We start from the raw sequence: 21,192 nt of genomic DNA on the forward strand, positions 1-21,192 counted from the left end.
TACAGAAAACAATCTGAAAAGGCACCACCCAAACTCTTAGAGGGCGACAAGATCTATAGTTTCATTTATTTTTATTTCACTTTTTCTTGCTCACGAGCAATCCATTGAACACGAACAATGCTTTATTTCTTTTCTTATTAAATGCATCACTTTCTCCCCCCCGCCCCGCCCCCGTTTCTACGGGTAGGAAAGAATAAGATTACGTCGTGGCCCTCGGGTTGATCAGCCTTCTTAATTTTTATGTGGCTCACGGAATCTTTAGAACCTATCCCATCTCAGCTAGATCTCAGTCTCAGGCAATTTCCAACAGTCTCAGGGATCTCGGCCCCATAATTGAGTGGAAGGGAGCAATCGGCAGTGCCCTAACTAACTCCAGGCTTCTGAAGAAACTGTATCGATGTGCAGGGGGAAGGTTATTGGTACAGACGTGAGAGCTGCACTTCCCTTCCGCTGTCACCCATCCATTTCATAAAACCACCCACCCAGAGAACGCTTCCTGGGCATCCATAGGAGAGCCCCTTAAGAACTGGGGTTTCCGTTTGCTCATTCTGGTGCCCCCCACAGGGCCTAGCATCATAAGCACAAGGTCAGAACTTTGACCAAGGGGATCAAAGAGCTTGCTTGGTCTTGAACCCATGGCTTTCGGCGGCCAAAGTGGGCAAAGCCATTCCTGAACTTCTACGGCCACTGCCAAGACGTGCAACACAACCTTCTTAGAGCGTCCTCCCAGCTACCCTCTGTCTCTGCACCTGCAATCAGAGACTGTTCACTAGTCCCATGGCCCCGATCTCTGGAGTGTGTGGAGGCCACCCTGCCGGCCAAGGCCCGATGGTGACCGAGAACGACGCGGACATTGAAGACACAAGACTAATCTGTTTATTAGGTGTGTTCGGAGAAGTCGAGGAGGGGGATTTTTGGCCAATAAATAAATAAATAAATAATCGGACAAGAGGAGGCTCGGGCTAAGAAGGAGCTGGGGGAGAGGAGGCGGAGTCTTTGCATAGTTCTCGGGGACACAGGTGGCAGCGGGCAAGGCGGGTTCTCAGCGGAAATGCGGCACTTGCAAAAACCAGAAACTGGGAGGCTCGGAGAAAGAGAAGGTCGGAAGGTGACTAACTATTTCTTTATCACAGAGACGGTGTGTGGAACCTTCGTGCTCCCTCCGGGGAGGCGGGAGGCGGCCTCTCACATGATCTGCCTGGGCATCCCGTACCCCGTCATGCCTGCCTGGGAGGCCCCCTTGTTGCTGCCCATCTGCAGCCCGATGACGTTCTGTCCCTGGCGGAGCTGCTCCTCTGAAAATCCTCGCCGATTCTGCTGGGCTTTCCTGGGCAGAGGAAATGGGGTGGAATCATGTCATGCGGACAGTTTTCAAACCCTTTGCAAGACAGGTGGTTAGACAGGCTCTCCTGGGGGCCACCAGACAGACACGAGGTCCACCAAATAGAGCAGGAGGCCCTATACTGGGCTACAGTACCGGCAGGAATGAGGGCCCTGCCCCGAGCTGTGGCCCTGCCCCGAGCTATGGCCCAACCCCAAGCTACGGTCCTACCCTGAACTATGACCCTACCCCAATCTATGATCCAGTCCTGGGCTATGGTCCTACCATGAACTATGGCCCTACCCCAAGCTATGGTCCAATCTTGGGCTATGGTCCTACCCTGAGCTATGGTCCTGCCCCAAGCTATGGCCCTGCCCTGAGCTATGGTCCTACTCCAAGCTATGGCCCTACTCCAAGCAATGGTTTTATCCTGAGCTATGCTCTTATCCTGATTTATGGCCCTACCTTGAACTATGGTCCTACTCTGATCTATAGTCCTACCCTGGGCTATGTTCCTACCCTGAGCTATGGTTCTACCCCAATCTCTTGTCCTATCATGAGCTATAGCCCTATTCCAAGTGGGCTTTTCATGATACATGAGCTCTCTACTCCTTAGAATCCAGATCATTTTTCAGAATTTCCAGGAAAGAATCGGTGGCTTTCTCTCTGAGGACTTAACCCTCAGACAACTTTTCCTGTCCCTCACTCTCTTACAGTTACCTCAAGCCCTTGTGAAAATTACAAACAGCTCTTCTTACAAAGCATGCCATTAATTCCATTCCGCCTTGCCCTGTGTAGGGCCAAGTATCAATGTTCCCATTTTAGAGCTGCAGGACCTAAGAGTCAAGGAGGAAAAACGTCTCATTCTTAACCAGAGGTCAGCAAGTTTCAATAGAGTCAGATAGTAATTTTGGTTTTGTGTGTCATAGAAACCATGGTATGTCACTGACAAAGCTGGGACTAAATCCAGAGTTTCAACATGCCAGTATCTAGGAGGTTTTCAAACCAGGTTCATTTAAAATGACACAAACTGGTACCTTTTTATAACTGTCTAGAAGAAGAAAGAGGGGTGAGGGAAATGTGAGGCCAATTATTTACTACAAAGTGCTCTTTGGTCTTCATTGCCCACTGAGCTATTGCGTTGAGTTCAAGCTCCGTTGCTTCCCCTACCCCTGAAAACAACAACAAAATAAATCCTTTACAGACGTGACCACATAATACAATATCCAGGCCAGGCCACTTCTGAAAGTGAGAGTGACTATTATCAATAAATTCACTGGGACAGCAGGGCATATTGTCCCTTCACTGAGTCCAGGAAAAAATAGAATAAGTAAGTTGACTTGGGGCTTCTTAGAATATAATAAAACCAAGTTCAAAAAAAATAATAAAAAATAAAATAAATAAATAAATAAAACCAAGTTCAGACCTCAAGCCACCTCTGAGAATAGCCAGTCAGTCCTGCTCAGCCTCTGGAGAAAGAGCATATGGCCAGAGCTGGAGAAGCGTCCAGGTCTCTAGCAGGAAACACTCAACCATGTCGGCCTGGGGCGGGCTGCTGGCCTCAAGGGCAGCATGGGCCTGTCCTTGCTCTCGGGAATCCGCTGTGGGACAGGAGTGCTTGCTCCTGAGGGCTCGTGTTGCAATAGCCTCTGGGGCTTCAGATGCTCTCGCTTGTAAAAATCATCCTCTGCTGCAGGGGAGAGGGGTAGGGGCAGGGAGGCAGGAAGGGATGTTCACCTGTGAAACCAGGAGGGCTCTCCCCTGTAACAGCCGTCATCCTTGGTGACTGCAACGCTGCCGAGAGCCATCAGGGTCCTCTGCACAGCTGCCATGTCCTTCCCTGCAAGTCAACAAAGAGATTAAAGCCAACCCGGTGTCAGGCCTTCCAGAGGAATCTAGGATAGGGCTGGCCATCTGGGAAGGAAGTTCTGATAGGAGGCTGTAGGTGGTCCCATCCAAGGGGGAGGGATAGCAAATAGTTCTCAAAGTCCTGAAGCTAACCATAGCACAGCTTCCCAGGAAGGAACAGAAATCACCTGCCTCGTCTCTACAGGACTTGCCCAGTTTCTCATCCTTTCATAGCTGCTGTAGGAATAAAGCGTTCCAAACTCTTAGGTGCTCAGATATATATGTAGGTCCCCGCCCTGGGCAGAGGCCCCTGCCTCAGTGGGTTCTACAGGCTGTGGCAAGGGGAAATCCTGGGGATAGGCTCAAGAGCTGGTTGGCGGAAGAGGATTTGTCTTGGATGGATTAACTGTGCCCAACCCCAGGTTGGCTCCTCTCTTTTTTATTTTTTCTGGGTTAAAAGGGTCTAAAATCACCCTTGTGCATCCGACGGAGTACTTACTTGGCTCTGGGCTGGTGGCCAGAACATGAAGGAAAGCAAATGACAGAAAGCACTCGATGTGACACAGATGATAGGCCCTTTCTGTTGTGCAGCTTGGAAGGAGCTAAATGGAGATAATAGAGAGCTGGCTTGGGTGTGTGTGTGTGTGTGTGTGTGTGTGTGTGTGTGAGAGAGAGAGAGAGAGAGAGAGAGAGAGAGAGAGAAAGAGGTGTGGTGTGCCCTTCACACGGTGGGAGCGGGGGCAGTGTCACTTGAGGAGCTCAGGGACGCGGAACCCACAGAGAAGGCAACCGGCCCCCCAGGTCAGCCTGTCCTCCCACCTCCTTTCCTCCCTTCCAGCTGACCACTGCCCTGGACTGGGAAAGGCGCTCCTGCGTCGTTGGCCCTGATTTAGGGCCAGATCCATACAGGGCACAAGTGTGGAGAGCAAAGTTTAAGGCACGGGGTTGGAGCGGCCCAGGGTGTTCAGCGGGGCAGGGGGGCAAAGCTGTGAAAGTCAAGGGCAGGCCCTGTGAAACACGGACAGGCCCTGTTTGGGGGCACCTGGGGGGCCCAGGCGGTTAAGCATCGGACTCTTGATTTCGGCTCAGGTGGTGATCTCAGGGTCCTGGGATGGAGCTCTGCCCTGCACGGGGCGGGGGTGGGGGGTGGGGGGGGTAGGAGGATGGGGGTCTGGCAGGGGTTTGGGGGGGCCTCCATGCTCAGCGGGGAGACTGCTGGAGATTTTCTTTCCCTCTGCCCCTCTGCCCATGCATGCACACACTCTCTCTCTCAAATAAATGAATACATCTTAAAAAAAAAAAAAAAGGAAAAGGAGGGCCCTCTTTGCACTGAGGGAACCATCTGTGGTCCGTGCAGCCGGCTGTCCCGGCTGGGTCACCGGGGACCTCAGAATCACAGGAGAAAGGCAGATGGAAAGGCGTCCGGGGTGGGGCTCTGGTGGAGTAAGCAGTTGAGGCCCACGGACGAGCCCACTTCAGGATGTGCGTCTACTCAAAAGGGGGAGAGAGACAGCACATCCTTCTTTCCCTTCCTTTTCTCCCCCCACCCCATTAACCACAGAGCAATTTCGGGGATCCTGAGGCCCAGTGCAGGGAGGGGAGGCTGTGCTGTCGCAGGAGACCCCCCCCCCCGGGGTGCAGGGAGCAGCTGGGGCGCTGGAAGCAGAGTGCTGGGCAGCAGATGGCCGGAGGAGGCCACACGCCAGAGAGCCAGCCCGCAGGTGGCTCCGAGAATGACTTCTCTCCATAGATAAGAGCTTTTCTGTAATTGTCACTGTGTAATGGGTTCCCCCCACCTTTTTTTTTTTTTTAAATAGAGCCGCAGTGATATTCTGAAGGATCATTCTGGAAAGAGGCAGACAGAGGGGCTGCTCTTAAATCGTGAGCTCTCAGAAAGACGCTAGACCATGACTAAGCACAGGAAGCGTAGGGTAGGCCACGCATCTGGACTCTGTACAAGAAGCACACGGGACATCTGTTTCTGGTGGTTGGAAAGAGCCAGGCCGGTGGGCCCAGGAGCTGGGGGAATGTGCAGCCGGACACCCAGCAATCCAGCCACGGACAGTACCCCAGAGCCCCCCGGGGTGCAGCGGCAAGCTGTGCAGGAGCACCGACCCGACCTCCCCAGCCTCCTCCTCCAGCCCCTAGCTGGAGTACACACCACAGGAGGCCAGCAGGGAGGAGGGGAAAGAGCTGGGGGCAAGGGTCAGACACCCGGCAACCCAGAGCTCTTTACACCCCCCATCCCCATCCTGGAGAGCGGAAAAGGGAGCAACTCCGTGATTGGGAGCAGGAGAAGCTAGGGAAGGGGGCTGTATCCGACAGGACCACATGGGGGAAGCTTTTCTTTTTCTTTTTTTAAGTTTTTAGTTATTTTTTCGAGAGTGAGAGAACACGAGCAGGGGGGAGGGGCAGAGGGAGAGGGAGAAGCCAACCACCTCACTGAGCAGGGAGCCCGACTGGACTTGGAACTCGATCCCAGGACCTGGATGGACATGACCCGAGCCGAAGGCAGGTGCTTGACCAACTGAGCCACCCAGGTGCCCCGGAGGAGCTTTTCTTAAGAAAGGTCCCAAGGGGGGATCCCTGGGTGGCCCAGCGGTTTAGCGCCTGCCTTCGGCCCAGGGCCTGATCCTGGAGACCTGGGATCGAGTCCCACGTCGGGCTCCCTGCATGGAGCCTGCTTCTCCCTCTGCCTGTGTCTCTGCCTCTCTCTCTCTCTCTCTGTATGTGTCTCTCATGAACAAATAAAAAAAATCTTTAGAAAAAAAAGAAAAAAAAGAAAAGAAAGAAAAGAAAAGAAAAGAAAAGAAAAGAAAAGAAAAGAAAAGAAAAGAAAAGAAAAGAAAAGAAAAGTCCCGAGGCAAGAGATTTGAAATAAATTCTAGGCTAGACACTTCATTATACATGACCTCAACCCAGTGGTGTTGATATTATTCCCTCCAGTGTACAGATGGGAAAATTAATCCAAGAGGTTAACTAACCAGCCCAGAGTCACTCAGCAAGGAAACCAGAGCCTGGCTCTAGCTCAGGTGTCGGAATGCAAAGTCCACCAACAGTCCACTAGGCCACCATCTCCCAATGGTCCCCCATCGCAGGCTGGTTGGGATGGCATGTTTCTTGATGATCCGAGATGATATGAAGGGGTGGCAGGGGTTGCTTCAGTGCCAGGCTAGAGGGTAGGCACTGGGGGGACAAGACCCAGTCACGGTTCTTGGTCCCCATTAGTTCAAGGGTACTAACCCCAAGGGCCATAAAGTCTGAGTGTTGTTGTCTGGAATCATTTCTCCAGGTCTTAACCCAAATAAGGTTAAAACAAGAGGAAGAGTTGGGGCCTAGAGTCCCCCAACCATGTGCCAATCAAATTTTTTAAAATTTTTTCTTATTGGAGTTCAATTTGCCAACATATGTGCCAATCAAATTAATCACTGCCAAGATTCTAGGAAACACTGAGCAGAAATCTGCCTCTCTAACTCTGCCCAGCTTGCTTTCCGCCCACGTCTGGTGAGCTTTCTCACAGACGTCCCTTATGCGGAGCCCCAGTGCTCGGGGATTGATGGAAAGGACGAGGGCCTTTTCCTAGCTTCCTGTCTCTTCCCAGTTCAGAATTCCAGATCACATGCTGTTGCAGGGAGGGGGCCGTTTGTGGGAGCTGACTTCTGCAACCAGGAGTCACATATTCAATGACTAAAGGAGTAATGAGGTCAAGGAAGTTCTGTGAATCTTGTCACCATCTGCCTAGAACACGGCATTTCAGAAGGAGGTTTCCCAAGCCTCTTGGGCTATTTACAGGATGCTGCAGGGGAAATCGCTTTAAAAATATGAATTTTGACATCATTCCCCTGAAAGACTGATTCAGCAGGCCTGGAGGGAAGCCTGGAAGTTTATATTTTTAATAAGCTCCTCGGGTGATTTACACCATCAGGCAAGTTTCAGAAACATGATGACTGTCAAACCAGACTGATCATCTGAAACACCTGAGCATGTTAAAAATCCAGATTCTGGAACAATCTCTGGGGATGATTCTGAAACAGCCAGATGGATAGGCAAGCACTGCTCCAGCACTTTTTTTTTTTTTCCACTTTTTAAAAACATCGCAACGTCTGGCACATGGCGAGTATTACATGACATTCCTTAAGCAATAACGCCTCCCTTCAGAGAGATCCTCCACGGAATCAAATGGTAAAGTCAATAATTGGAAGGATCTGATCCAAGTTGGGAGCCAGCTCAGAGTCTGGCAGCATGGAGTCTCTGCTCCCTGAAAGCTACCCCTAGATATTTTGGCAAGACAGCTCGAAAACCACTGCTCAGGACTATTCTTCCAAGAAAAAAAAACAAAAACAAAAAACAAAAAGAACGGTTCTAAAAGAAGTACCAACTTGTTGGGAAGTGCTGGGAATTTTCTAGATGCTGAGTCCTTGATACTGACCTTACAATGGAGATCACTGCTCTTAAAAAGAAAAGTGACATATGGACTAGGAGGTACCAAATGTAACATTAACAGCTCAGCATTTGGATCCTGCAACCCGGCCTCTCCTCGTCTCCGCTTATGGGAAGGGCTAATATTATACTTACAATTCTAGAAAATGCGACAGTCGTATAGTACAGTAGCCTCCCTTGTCTACCCTGGCAGACCTCTTCTCGGGGGTCTTGACACCTGAGTGTGCCCTCCCTCCTGCATTATCACAGAGCAGTGTTTCCCCCAGTATGGTCTTGCACTTCAAACTACAAAATGATAACCTCCGGGGGCGGGGGGCAAGGGTATCATTAGGTTCCCTGCTTCCCCAACCCAGGATGCTTTTTTTTTTTTTTTTTTTTTTTAAGTAAGAGGCTCCATGACAGCATGGAGCCCAATGCAGGGCTTGATCTCACGACCCTGAGATCAAGACCTGAGCTGAGATCAAGAGTGATGCTTAATTGAGCTGCCAGGCATCCTTACTACTCATAAAGTTTGAGTGCAATTACCATAAGGACACTTAAACAAGGAGTTTGTTCTCTTGAATTTTTTTTTATCACTTTTGTGATATTTTATGCATGTCTTTGGAAAGAAAAAATAATCGAAAGGGTAGAAGAGAAAGAAGACCACAGAGAGGTCATTGGGTCAGGTAAGTCAGATTGGACACTCTACTTTCAATACTAAACGTTTTTTTACTGTTTTCAGGCAAAACTCTTTGCTTCAGACCTACTTCCATATTTTTATCAGTCTTGACTAGTCTTTATTACTTTTGGAATACTGGCTTTTTTTTTTTTTTCATCTTTTCTGGGATCATTTCTGATTTCCCCGAGTGATAACTTAGGCATGGCCCCAATTCTCTATTTAAGGTAGAGAAACTGTTGCTACAGTCAAATGAGAAATGTCCAAGAGTAGGTTGGGCCTGCTCTGTGAGTTGTATGGATTTTTGTTGCTTGCCTTCCTGGAGACGCTCTGCAGGGCAGTGGTTCTCAAAGCGGGGTTCCCAGGCCAGCAGAAGCAGAGTCACCTATAAATTAGTAAGCAGTGCAAATTCCTGGGTCCTACCCCAGATTTAATATCTCAGAAATCCTGGGGCTGTGTTTTCCTAAGCCCGCCGAGTGATTCTGATGTGGACTGGAGGTTGAGAATCACCGCTGAAGGGGAAACCTGCCAAACATGATCACGAGCAGACCTTGGGGTAACTGAGCTGACAAAAGAGGAGGCTGCCAGCAACAGGCATGTGTGATGACTCAAGTCACTACAAGTACCTCACAAGATCCCAAAATGTCTCTCAGGCTGGGTGAAATGTTTCTTTGCTTTTGCTGTTAAGGAATGACACACACAGCGTCACCTCCCCAGAGAATATACTTGGACCTTACAGGTACTCCACTCCCCGATGTAAACCCCCAAATCCTGGTCATCACGCAAGGGGAACTGGGAGAGGGCAAAACCATGGGTCCAGGATCCCCATCAGTAGGACTACTGAGAAAAGTAATCAGACAATGGCCTTATCAGAGTCTTGTCTGCTCTGATATTCTAGAATTCTACATGTCTAATGCTTGCTCAGCATGTGGTGAGGCAAAGAAACCCAAAGGTTAGTTGCTGATGGTCTTGAAGCTGGAGAAAAAGCCAACATTTATTAGGTGTCCATTAGCCAGGCATTGTACACGTTTAATCCTTATAAGAACCCTCTGAGGAAGGTACTAGACCTATTTACAGAGAAGGAAACTGAGGCTCTTGGAAGCTAAGAGCTCACAATGCTGGGATGTAGCTAAAGAGTTTGGACCCATCTCCCTGACTCCAAACTCATGCTCTTTTCACTGCACTGAGATCTTCTGGGTCTGGAATTGGCAAAGCGACATATTATGGGGAAAGACGTCAAGAGGGTAATGACTACAAGATAGAAAAATGTCAAAAAAGGCAAAGCCAGTCCCTCTGTGTTAGAGAATGGCCGATGCACCAAAGACACCCCAGATGATAGAGGGCAGATGTCATCTAGGCGACCTTACCGGCTTCTGCGTGAAACCATTAACGGAGTCCATCTGTCCCAAGACAGAATCTGTGCCTTCCCAGCCTTGCTCCTGCTGCCCTCATTTCCCATTTGTCCTAAAAAGGACAGGCCAATGACAACAGTAACTTTTACACTGCCACCGTGTATTATGCTCTATATTGCCAGACACTACGCTACGCACTTCTAACGCATCATCCAATTCCATCCGCATGTCAACCCTGTGAGATAGATACTATTCCCCCATTTTACAGAGAAAAAATACCCCCATTTTATATGAGAAAAATCGAAGTTCCAAAAAGTTAACTGATGAGGGGTGGAGGAGAGGTGTGAAGTAGGCCATCTCCCTTCTGACTCAGAAACCTGCCTTCTACGAGCTTCCAGGGTAAGTTTTCTTTGAGTCTTTTGGACCAGCGCATTCCCCAGCTCCCACGTGTTCTCGCTCATTCTCTCTGTCTCTGTTTCTCTCTCTCACACGAACACACACACCTCCTTTTCCTGCTCCCCTCTCTCCCCTTCCCACTTTCCTTGCACAGGAAAGACACTGACGTCAAACCTCCAGAACGCTGTCCTGAGTCATGGACAGCTGAGACGGCCCCACTGCTGCCCCTTCCCGTGCCCACAGCAAATCCAGAAAGTGCCAGGCAGTGGCCTTCCCTCATCCAAGAGGAAGACTGCACCAGGCTCCAAGCGGCCCTCACTTCTTCCCCAGCCCTGGCAGAGATGGCCCGCCCTCCCAGGGGAACTTCAGGAGCTTTGTCTCTCATATCCCTGGGATTGGGTTGTTTTCTGGGCCATTCTGCCCTGGGTTCCTTTTCAAAGTCCCTTTATTCTGGTATCTCCCAAGTCCATTTCACACATTTCACTGTGCCTGGAAAAGGGGTTCCAGGACAATGGGTCCATCCATCCGGGGGCCTCTGCGTCTCTAAAAAAAACCCCAAGCCCTACATGAGAAGGCCTCCTGCAGCTTTATCCACCCACAGCTTCAGAGCAACATGGGCCACGGGGCGGGGCGGAGGGGGGCGCGCAGGCTCCTGGGCAGATGCCAGCAGGGAGGCGGGCAGGGGGCACGGAGGCCTGCAGCGTGGGGGCCGCGGGCAGAATGCGGGGAGATGGCCCAGCTCCTTGTAGCCGCGCACGCCTGCCTCGTGGCGTCCCTTTGATTCCCGCCTGCTCAGCGCCACGCGGGGGCGAGCACAGCCTGGAGGGCCCAACCCGGCTCCCTGCGTCCCGAGGGCCTCGCTCAGGCCCAGCCCGGCCCTCCCTCCTCCGCCCAAGGCTCCCACCGCGCCACCTCCTGCCGCACTGCGTGGTACCTGCACCGCCTGAGGCCCCGTCCCCGACCCTGAGTCCCTGAGCACCCTGAGCACCCTGAGCCCCTGAGCATCCTGAGCGCCCTGAGCGCCCTGAGCACCCTTAGCGCTTTGAGCATCCTGAGAACCCTGAGAACCCTGAGTACCCTGAGCGCTCTGAGCACCCTGAGTGCCCTGTGCATCCTGAGCACCCTGAGCATCCTGAGTGCCCTGAGCACCCTGAGTGCCCTGAGCGCCCTGAGTGCCTTGAGCATCCTGAGCGCCCTGAGCGCTTTGAGCATCCTGAGCGCCCTGAGGACTTTGAGCATCCTGAGCACCCTGAGCGCCCTGAGCATCCTGAGAACCCTGAGCACCCCGAGTGCCCTGAGCACCCTGAGCGCTCTGAGTGCCCTGAGCATCCTGAGCGCCCTGAGCACTTTGAGCATCCTGAGCGCCCTGAGGACTTTGAGCATCCTGAGCACCCTGAGCGCCCTGAGCATCCTGAGAACCCTGAGCACCCCGAGTGCCCTGAGCGCCCTGAGTGCGCTGAGCACCCTGAGCACCAATTGCCACTAATGCTCGGGATGACCAGGCCTGATCCTCCGTCCTCACTGTCCCATGGGGGGCCCTGGGGCCCCTGCAGGCCACCTGGACACTCCTGAGCACCTGCTTTGCCGCTGCAGGCCACAGCGCCCTCTACCACATTAGCCACATTGCCCTTGGAACCAGTCTCCTTCTCTTCCTTTTAAGCTTCATACTTTGCGCCCCAGGGATGAGACTCCTCAGCGTCAGCCTCGTTTCCTCTTTTCTAGAAGCCTTAACCTGGCCTGGAGCCCACCTGGCCACTACCCTACCTCAGGCTACCATACTCTCTCTCTTGCGCTTCTTGACCCCCCCTTGCCCCTCCCTTCCCTTAAGAAGCATTAACCTAAAGGGCTGGGGCAGGTGGTGTAGACCTCCCCTGCTCTGTTCATCAGAGGCCATCGCCTGCCCCTCCCCTCCCCTTCACTGCCAGCGCCTTCCCGGGTATGGAGTTTACCTGCCTGGTCCTCAGCAGGTAAAAACATGGTCAGCCCCATAAAGACAGGAGAGCACACTCAGGGTCCCTGTGTCCCACAGACCTTCTGCTTTCTTCCTCTTCCTACACGCTTCCTATACCGGGGGGGGGGGGGGCTCACCCTTCTAGTCACATGAAGCCCATCATGCAGGGGCTCCATCCTTTGTCCCACACAGCCCCAACTCCCCCTCCTCCTCCCCTCAGTCACTGCTAGGGCCCAACAACCCGCGCAGGTGAAGGAGGGAGCCTCCTGCCCGAAGTGGGGTGCACTGGTTGAGGCCCATCCTCCGGCATCAGAGTTGGGGCATGAGCCTTGGCTGCTAATTGCCGGCCATCGGACGTGGTAACCATGGACAAGCCTCCGCTCCATCCTCCAGGAAACCGGAAAACGCCACGTCACCGGTCCTAGGAGAGCGGGTTGGCCCTCACACTAGGCCCACTGCATGGGAAAATGGCCACAAGCAGTGGCTCTCGTTATCAGCTGGGGGAAACATCATAGCTCTGATCTAAAGAGCAGACCCCACAAGCCTGGAGTGTGACGTCCAGGAGGACTTGGAGGCGAGCGCCCACCAGGCCCCAGGGCCTGACCCGCAGGTCTGGAGATCTGCGCTGCTAGGCAGAGGCAGAGCGCGGTACACTGGTTGGTGTCTTAGGATTTTAACAACTCACCAGTGAAGGAGACAGGAAATACCACCGGCCCGGGCATCCTACTGGTTGGACCAGTAGGCACTGACAACACCCAGTGGCAGCGGGCACCGAGAGGGGCCTGCCTGGCAGCCCGCCTTCACCTGGTCTGTCCCCAGGGCCTACATGGTTGCACGTAGGCGACAAGCATTTGGGCCCAAGGGCGCCTCTAGGCGCTGTGACCGTGGGTCCCAAGTTCTCGGGCACTGTCTCCCAGTCACATCATGTCCCCCGACAACGGTGGATTATTAAATATGCCCGGAAATGTGATTTGATTTTTATGCCTCATAAGACTTCTTAAGTCACCAATGTGAAAGAAAAAAAATCATGTCACACTCTCTAAGCAGAATACATATCTGGGAAGTAGAGTCACTGAGCCCGGTAAGAGGTTGGGGTGCTCTGGATTTCTGGGCTTGGAAGACAGAGCTGCGCCAGGCGGCTTTGTCTGGAAGCCCTGCCGCTGGTGAGTCAGAAGCGTGCTCAGCACCTCCCTTCTCTTCCAGTAGCTACCATTTGTGCAAGAGTACCTTGTGGGAGGGGTAAGAGCAATAAAAGCCATCCCTGCAACCATTATTGGCTTCCTGTCCTCAGAGGCTTCCGTGTCTGCTAGTTGCCCGACCCTGCCATGGCCTCGGGGTGTGTGTTCCCTCAGAGGAGGGGACCCTTTCAATAGAATGTCCCGAAGGGGTGGGGTCACAGTGGATAACCCCCCACCAGGAGCGCGCACACACACACACACACACACACACACACGTGCACACACACACACACAGGCAGATGCAGGCAAGAACAGTGGGAGCAGGTTTCACAGAGGGGGGGGGGACGTGGAGGGGGACGGGCACAAGGCCCCGGGGCTGTTTACCTTCCCACAGATCCACCGTCTGAAAAATGTCAGTGGTCCTGACCCCGTAGATCTCTGCTGCTTTTAGGAACTGGGAGATTTGCTCCATCTGCTTAAAAGCCATCTTCGACTCTGAGATCTTGGGGATAGGCTCCTGTCCGGGTGGGTATAAACTGTTTATCAGCTTGCACAGGACCTGAAGGGGGAAGGGGAGCCAGTATCAGTGTTTCCCTTTGTACGAACCGGTGGCTGAGGCAGAGGAATCCCAGGCCCCACAGGGAACGCCTCACAGGTTTGGGCAGCAGCAAGTCTTTGGCACCCCAGGCAGGCCCCGGCTCGGGGCTGTGTGCCCCGGTTCCCACAGCACATCCCAAAGCCTCCGCTGGCCTGGATCCCAGGGCTGCTCCTGACCGCAGTGGGTGCTGCAGCCCAGGCATCCCCTTCTCGCCCTGCTCCTCCGGGCCTTTCTCTGGCAGAGGTAAAGCAGGTCTACAAATAGGGAACAATATGGGTGATGGGGCCTGGGGTCCAGACTTCCAAGGGAGGGAGGAGAAGTCAGATAGTAGAATCTAAGACTATGTCCTCTATCGAAAGGCAGATCCGAATGAGGCTTCCGTAACTCATCCCCTGTGTGCCAGCCACGGATCCCAGGACTGGACCGGGGACTCCCGGATGCCTGGAACCGGGGTCCTGGGCAACCCAACCAAAAGCGACACACAGCTGTTATGTAACCGTGCATGGCAGCCTGCAGAAGGGATGGGCTCGTTCCCCTCGGCAGGCCCCAACCCCCAGGCGCCCAAGAGCATCGGGTCCAGCAAGGATCCCCTTCAGTTTCTGGAGATCCCATGTGTTCATCAGACATTCAGCGCCTCCAGGCAGCAGGGCCCGGGAAGGGAAGGGAAGGGAAGGGGGGGGGGGGGTGGTTAGTGTCCTCCATCCCTTCCTTTGTTGCACCTTGCAACTAACCCAAACCCCGGGGCCTGGGGAAGGACGACCCCTCCCGGAGCTGATGGACCAAGAGGCTGGAGAAATCCTGATGGGAGTCCTTCCCGGGGTTCCCTTCAATGCCAAAGGCTTCCCCTTTGGCACTAAGTCCCGGGGCAGCTGCCCCTCGGGGGGATGGGGATGGGGATGGGGATGGGATGGGGATGGGGAGTGCTCGGGCTGCTCCGGGCTGCGGGGGAAGGCGCAGGGCGCGCAGCCCGGGGACACCCGCACGCCCACGCCGTGCCCGAGCCAGCGGCCGCCGCGCCGGGAGGAAGCCCCGGGGCCCGGCCCGCGCTCGGCCCTTACCGTCCCGTCCATCAACCACTGCTGAAAGTGGGCCCTGCCGGGGGGCGGGTGCGCGATGTCCTCGGCGCACTGCAGGATGATCCAGTCCACCAGCTTGTTCTCCAGGTCCGCGTCGTACTTCTGCTCGATCTTCTCCTGCACCTCTCGGCTCAGGCCGTAGCTCGGGCCCCGGTTCGCCATCTCGGGAGGAGCGCGGAGGCCCCGCGCCGCATCCGCATCCACACAATAGCGGCGGCGGCCCCGCGCCCCGCGAGCGCGGCCCGGACGTGCTGGGCGGCGGGCGGGGTTAGATCCCGGAGCCAATGGAGCCCCCGGCGCCTCGGCTACCAGCGCGCGGGACCGCGCGGCCACGCGCCGGGGACTCCAGAATAAAGCCCCTGCGGGGGGGGGGGGGGGAGGGGAGGGGAGGGGACCGCCCCTCCGGGTCCCGCCCACCGACCGGTGAGGGGAGACGATGCGCGCGGGCGCACCACCCAGGCCGAGCCCCCCCGCCCCGCTGCAGAAGCGCTGTGCGCGCCCGGGATGCGGAGGTGCCGCCTTGACGGTCCCCTGCGGATGCTGCGCGGCGCGCAGAACGGTCCCCGGAGCCGCTGGGAGTGTCTCCCCGCACCCGAGGGGCAAGTGGGGGCCGCTGCTAGGAGCCCCCCACCCCCCACCCCCCACCCCCGGTGTCACTCAAGCTCGCCCGCCTCGCCCCGGCTGAGAGCTTCTTTCTGGCTGCACAATTCTTTCCCCTCCTGGGGTGGGGTGGGGGGTTAGAGGTGGGGGGAGGCCTATTGTCTAGCAGAGCAGCCCACGGGGGTGGGGGTGGGGGTAGAGATGGGGGGCAGGGCCGATTGTCTAGCAGAGCAGCTCACAGCTGCAGGGGCCCGGCCTGGGCCTGGGGGGAGGGTCCGTTCTGTCCGCAGTCCACCTGCCCCCGCGCTGCCCAAACACTTTCCCTCTGTCCCTCTGCCCCGAGGTAGCAGTTGTCTGGCTGGACAGGAGGGAGGGGCTGAGAGCTGCAAGCATTCATTTGTTCAGCTGCCAGCTGCCAGCCAGATTCCATCCAGAAACTTCCATCCTGGTGGGGAGACTGTTGTGCCTCAGTTTGACTTATCCCTGGTGGGGAGACTGTTGTGCCTCAGTTTGACTTATCGGAAGGATGCACCCTTTTTTTAAAAAAAGATGTATTTATTAATGAGAGACTGATTGAGAGAGAGAGGGGGAGAAGCAGGCTCCATGCAGGGAGCCCGTCGTGAGACTCGATCCCTGGTCTCCAGGATCAGACCCTGGGCTGAACCACCCAGGCTGCCCAGGATGCACCCTTCTAATGCTACTTTTAATCAGAAGATACTGAGAGTGTGAGAAATCAATTAAACGAGAGCACACAGAGTGAAAGGTTTGGGTAGAGTGTAAACATTTCATCTGTTTATTTTAGTTAAGGACCTGGCAGGCCCCACTGACGTGCCACCAGTATTTGATCAAACAAGACCCTGGGACTAATCAACTTAGACCTAAATTGGCCTGAAATTTTTGTAACTGCTAAGGGGCTTGGCAACCTGTCTTCCTAACTGTAAGCCACCTGGTAAGGTCTCATTGTGTATGCCTCGGAGTACTTTTTCTCTGAGAAAAACACTAAAAAAAGCGTTCTTTGGGGTGCCTGGGTGGCTCAGCAGTTGAGCATCTGCCTTTGGTGCAGGTCATGATCCTGGGGTCCTGGATCGAGGTCCACATCCGGCTCCCCGCAAGGAGTCAGCTTCTCCCTCTGCCTATGTCTCTGCCTCTATCTGGGCCTCTCATGAATAAATAAATAAAATCTTTTAAAAAAATGCATTCTTTTGGTTCATTCAGCAAATATTTTTTGAGTGCTTAATTGTGCCAAGTACTGCACCACTGCACCACAGAGGAATCAAATACAATTCTTTCCCCTGGGATGGATTGTTCAATTGACTCAGGCATATTAGATAAAGCAATTCTGGTGTATGTAAAGGTAATCCTGGTGCCTGGGCAAAATTGGTCAGAAGCTAGGCAGGGAATGACTCCTTCAATATTACATGTATTAAGAGAAATCTCCTGCCAGCTGGGGCCTGGGCTATTGAAAATGTAATCACTTACAGTTAGGTTTTGCTTGAGAGAGAACCCTGAGACACAGAGCACTGTAAGAGAATCCACTTTTAGGAGAGCAGCAGGTATAGAAAAAGGCACAGCAAGGCCTGACTAATGCAGATCTTGAGGCTGCATGGAATCATCGGTTGAAGAAGCTCTAAAGACAACAGAACTGTCTCTGGAGATTTGGGGCTTAGGGACAGAGTTTGGAGCAGGGAAATTGTCAGCAGAATTTTGGAAGTCACTAAGTTGCATTTGGGTGACAGTAGTAAGGTCTATTCCAACTCTTGACTAAGGAAACAGAGGCCCGAACAGAAGGCACGTTACTTTCTCTGTGGCTGGAATTGCCCTAAGGAAGAGGTTGGTTGGTTATATAAAGCTAGAAACAAGTCTATAAGATGTACTGTGCATTTATCTTCCTTCCTTCCTTTCTTTCTCTCTGACTGTACTTTGCAGATCATTTATATCCAAAAATTTCCTTCTTTTGTGACAAAACAGCTGGGGTGCTTTAAGTGTGTGATTGAGCTCTCTTCTCAAAGAGAAGATACAGTGGCAAAGAGTGGGGGCCGCAGCAAGCAATAGGTTAGCAGTGTCCAGCAATCTACAGAGAAAAAAATGTTTGATCCCTCGGAGAAATGGGCTCAACCGTTCATTTCCTGAGTGCTTCTACTGTTCAGTTTCTCAAAAACTTTTTTTTTTTTTTTTTAAGATTGTATTTACTCATGAGAGACACAGGTGGTGGGAGAAGCAGGCCTCTGTTGGGAGCCTGATGGGGGACTCTTTCCCAGGACCCCGGGATTACGCCTTGAGCCAAAGGCAGACGCTCAACCATTGAGCCACCCAGGTGTCCCTCAACAACTTTTTTAAAGGGCCTGTGTATGTATGCACTCTCTGGATCTTTCATGAATAAAAAGAAGAAAATCTTTGAAAAAAAATAAAGGGCCTATGTATATGAGTACAAAAATGCATGAGACATGGCAATGTGGTCTAGAAGCAAGGTTAAGCTTGTAAACAAGAAGTCCCAGCCAGTTATCATGCTAAAAGTATGCACAAGGTACTCAGGCACGATGATACCTAGAAGAAGGAGGTAGGGATTGGTGAAAAGGTTTACAAATGAGATGACTTTAAGCCTCAAAAGATGAGTGGGCGTTTGCCAGTGGATGGGGTGAAGCAGGAGAGATTGGGAATTCAAGAACGGGCTTGGCAAAGGCAGCTTATTTAGGCAGTGAAAATGTTCTAGTAACAACAAAGCATAGGATTAAAGGCAAGAGACCTATAGGAAGAAAAATAAGGCTTGGCTGTCAGACAGGCTCTAGACCATAAAGTAGTCTGTTTGCAAGTGCCCATGGTCAAATTTTCAGGATTTTGAGAGCCAGTTGTCACTTAACCATCATAAGCAACTAAATTATGTAAACTTACAATTAAATAAATTACAAATGTTAAATACTCAAAATGGATCACTTCCTAATTTATTTTGCTACGTTTTACTATTACCTGTGCTTTGGGGGATATTATTATGTTTACTGTCTCTCTCTGGTGTATACACTATGTAATGGTGTGCTACTGGCCATTTCTTCCCAGCTTTGTTGTATTCAGTGACAGCATAGAGGTAGCTTCAAACCAGTCATTAACAGGTGTATTAATGCCATGGATGTTGGCAAATTTATAAATCAGGGTGTTTTTGTTTTGTTTTGTTTTTCTGTAAAGCTGGTTAGTTGTAAGTATTTATTGGCTTTGTTTACCACAGGACTTACACAAGAGGTTTTTAGTTTTATCGCAGGAAAAGAGAATCATACAACTGATTTGGGCGAAGGAAAAGGGGATGATTAGAATGACTCACAAATTTGACCTGTAAAATAGGTTAAGGTGGTGCCATTTATTGTAAGGGGACTTGTATTCGGGGAGGCACATGTACGTGAAACGTAACAAGGTTTGTACTTCCTAAGTCTGGGGGCCCACGATCCATCCCAGTGGGTTAGATACGTGGTTCTGTGGATCTGGACCTCAAGACAAAGATCTGGAATGGAGGAATGGACTTGAATCATCTGCATGCGTTAAAGCTAGGAGAGAGGTAGGGTGTCCGTCCTTGACTCTTGATGTCGGCTCAGGTCATGATCTCAGGGTTGTGAGATCAGAGTCACCTCACAGTCTGAGGTGCCTGGGGATAAGCCATGTCAAAACAAAGCTCCTGACCTCAGTGGTCCTTTGAGAGAGGGAGGTTGGAATATACCAGAGAATCTCAAAGCACTTAAATTCTACCGAAAGGGGGAGAACAGAATGCTGTTCTTGAGAAAGCACAGTGGACCAGGGACAAACTTATTAGAAAAGAGAGGTGGAAAGGAGTTGGGAAAGGCTTTCCCTGGGAAACTGACATTTGAGCTTATTTTTTTTAATTTATTTTTTATTTATTTATTTTTTTAGTAGAAGAAAGTTTTTCTGTCAGCAAGACTCTGAAAACCCAATGTGTGGAAGGATAATTTCTTCAAAAGACACATTTGGTTAAAAAAGAAAAATTGCTTGCCTTTTCCTAGGTATATTCTCTAAATGCATAAAAGCACCACGTTTTAAAATATCAAACTGACTATGCATATCATGTGATTACGTTTCTAAATTATAAATGACTTTATTTTTTTAAATTTTTAAATACTTTTTAAAAAATGACTTTAGATGTACTCTTAGAGGGAATCTTTAAAAGCTGTATTTACATTCCACCATCTTCTTTCCTTCAGAAAATAAGAGTTGTTTGGGTTTTGTTTTTTTAACAGTTTCAAATTTAATGAACATTTGGCACATTCCCTTTGGGCCCTGAATGGTTGTGTGGCGAGTCCTGTTCCCCTTGCTGTCTCCATGCTTTACAAAGCTCAGCCTTGCCCAAGGCTCTTTCCCTCCTCTCCTCCACACAGAACTTTCTATTGGCTGCTCAGAGAACAGCATACCGTTTGGATTTGTGTCTGGAGATGCCTCTAAGCTCAACAGATGCAGCAAAAGCAAATTTATTCTGGTCTCGCTCAGCTTTCCTTACCATTGGCGTTTGCCTTAGCTCTTTCCATTGTACATGCTGAGATTTAGAAGGGTCGTGCATTTAGAATGATGCAAAGGAAATGGTCTTTCCATTGTACATGCTGAGATTTAGAAGGGTCGTGCATTTAGAATGATGCAGGAGTTCCAGAGGATAAAGCACTCGGGGGCTGCTGGTTGTTCAAGCATTTTCTGTGTCACTGGATACATAGCATGGAGTTTTAGGGGGGGAAAACCCACTAAAGTAACTAACAACGCACTAGACCACATGATCTCATGATACAAAAATCATATGGAATTCGTGTTATCTTTGTAAAACTAGATGAAAATTTTAAACAGTTTTTCCTATAGTCAGGTAGGGAAGGTTCCTCCTCCTTCCTTTTTTTTTTTTTTTAAGATTTTATCCATTCATGAGAGACACACAGAGAGGCAGAGACACAGGCAGAGGGAGAAGAAGGCTCCATGCAGGGAGCCCGATACGGGACTTGATTCCAGAACCCCCGGATCACACCCTGAGCCGTGATGCTCAAGCGCTAAGCCACCCAGGCGTCTATTGTAACCTTTGAACGTTTAAAAGGATACCACACAACTAACCTTCTAATTTGGCATCTTCAGGAGAGGCAGGTGCTTTATAAGCCCTGCCTGCTTCCTTGCCTCTTTTCCTTCCTAACCCCCACGAATTATGTCCACCAGTTTCTCACCAAACTGTGCTCAGTGCATCATAAAAGTGAAAAGGTAGGGACTCCCATGTTGGTCACTGTTCCCAATGTACTGCACCTTTTTAACCCTTATGCTTTATTATCTAGCTTTATGTCATCTGACAGCTGAGGAAACTTCGGGGAGGTTAAGTAAATTGCTCAGTTACAGGGTTTGTAAATGGTGAGCTGGGATTTTAAGCCCACCTGCATAGCCCATCCCTAACCACTATGCGTAATGCCTCTACAGGTATGCTGGGAATCTCCAATCACGCTTATTACATTTTTTGAGATGCTTAACCCTAGGAAAATCTCATGGGCAGGGCTGTTTTCTCTTCATCTTTCGAATTCTCATGCCTAGCAATGTCTGGGTGGAGCAGGCCCTGGCATAGCCACCCTGCCATCTGCCACCTGCCACTCGAGCTAGCACTAGGCATCAAGGAATACGCATGATTCATGTCTATTTGATTGGTAAGTGATTTTTGTTCAGTATAACTCATAGACTGTAGTCCTGTAGGACATTCCCCTTTTTAGTATCTGTGTCCGGGGTCCTGAAGACCACCTGTAGGTTTGACGATTTGTTAGGACTCAGCA

General features: G+C 51.5%; 1 protein-coding gene across 1 annotated transcript; it reads right to left on the reverse strand.

Moving 5' to 3' along the window:
- Positions 1 to 853: 853 nt before the first annotated feature.
- On the reverse strand, positions 854 to 15,142 carry TAGLN3 (transgelin 3). Its single transcript, XM_041724068.1, has 4 exons — positions 14,798 to 15,142; positions 13,526 to 13,700; positions 3,059 to 3,161; positions 854 to 1,327 (listed from the first exon to the last, which is right to left on the reverse strand). Exons 1-4 carry the CDS (start codon positions 14,975 to 14,977, stop codon positions 1,186 to 1,188), a joined length of 600 nt encoding a protein of 199 aa, XP_041580002.1. The 5' UTR covers positions 14,978 to 15,142; the 3' UTR covers positions 854 to 1,185.
- Positions 15,143 to 21,192: the final 6,050 nt, after the last annotated feature.

Source organism: Vulpes lagopus, chromosome 1 (genome assembly GCF_018345385.1).
Source record: "Vulpes lagopus strain Blue_001 chromosome 1, ASM1834538v1, whole genome shotgun sequence".
NCBI classification, from domain to species: domain Eukaryota; kingdom Metazoa; phylum Chordata; class Mammalia; order Carnivora; family Canidae; genus Vulpes; species Vulpes lagopus.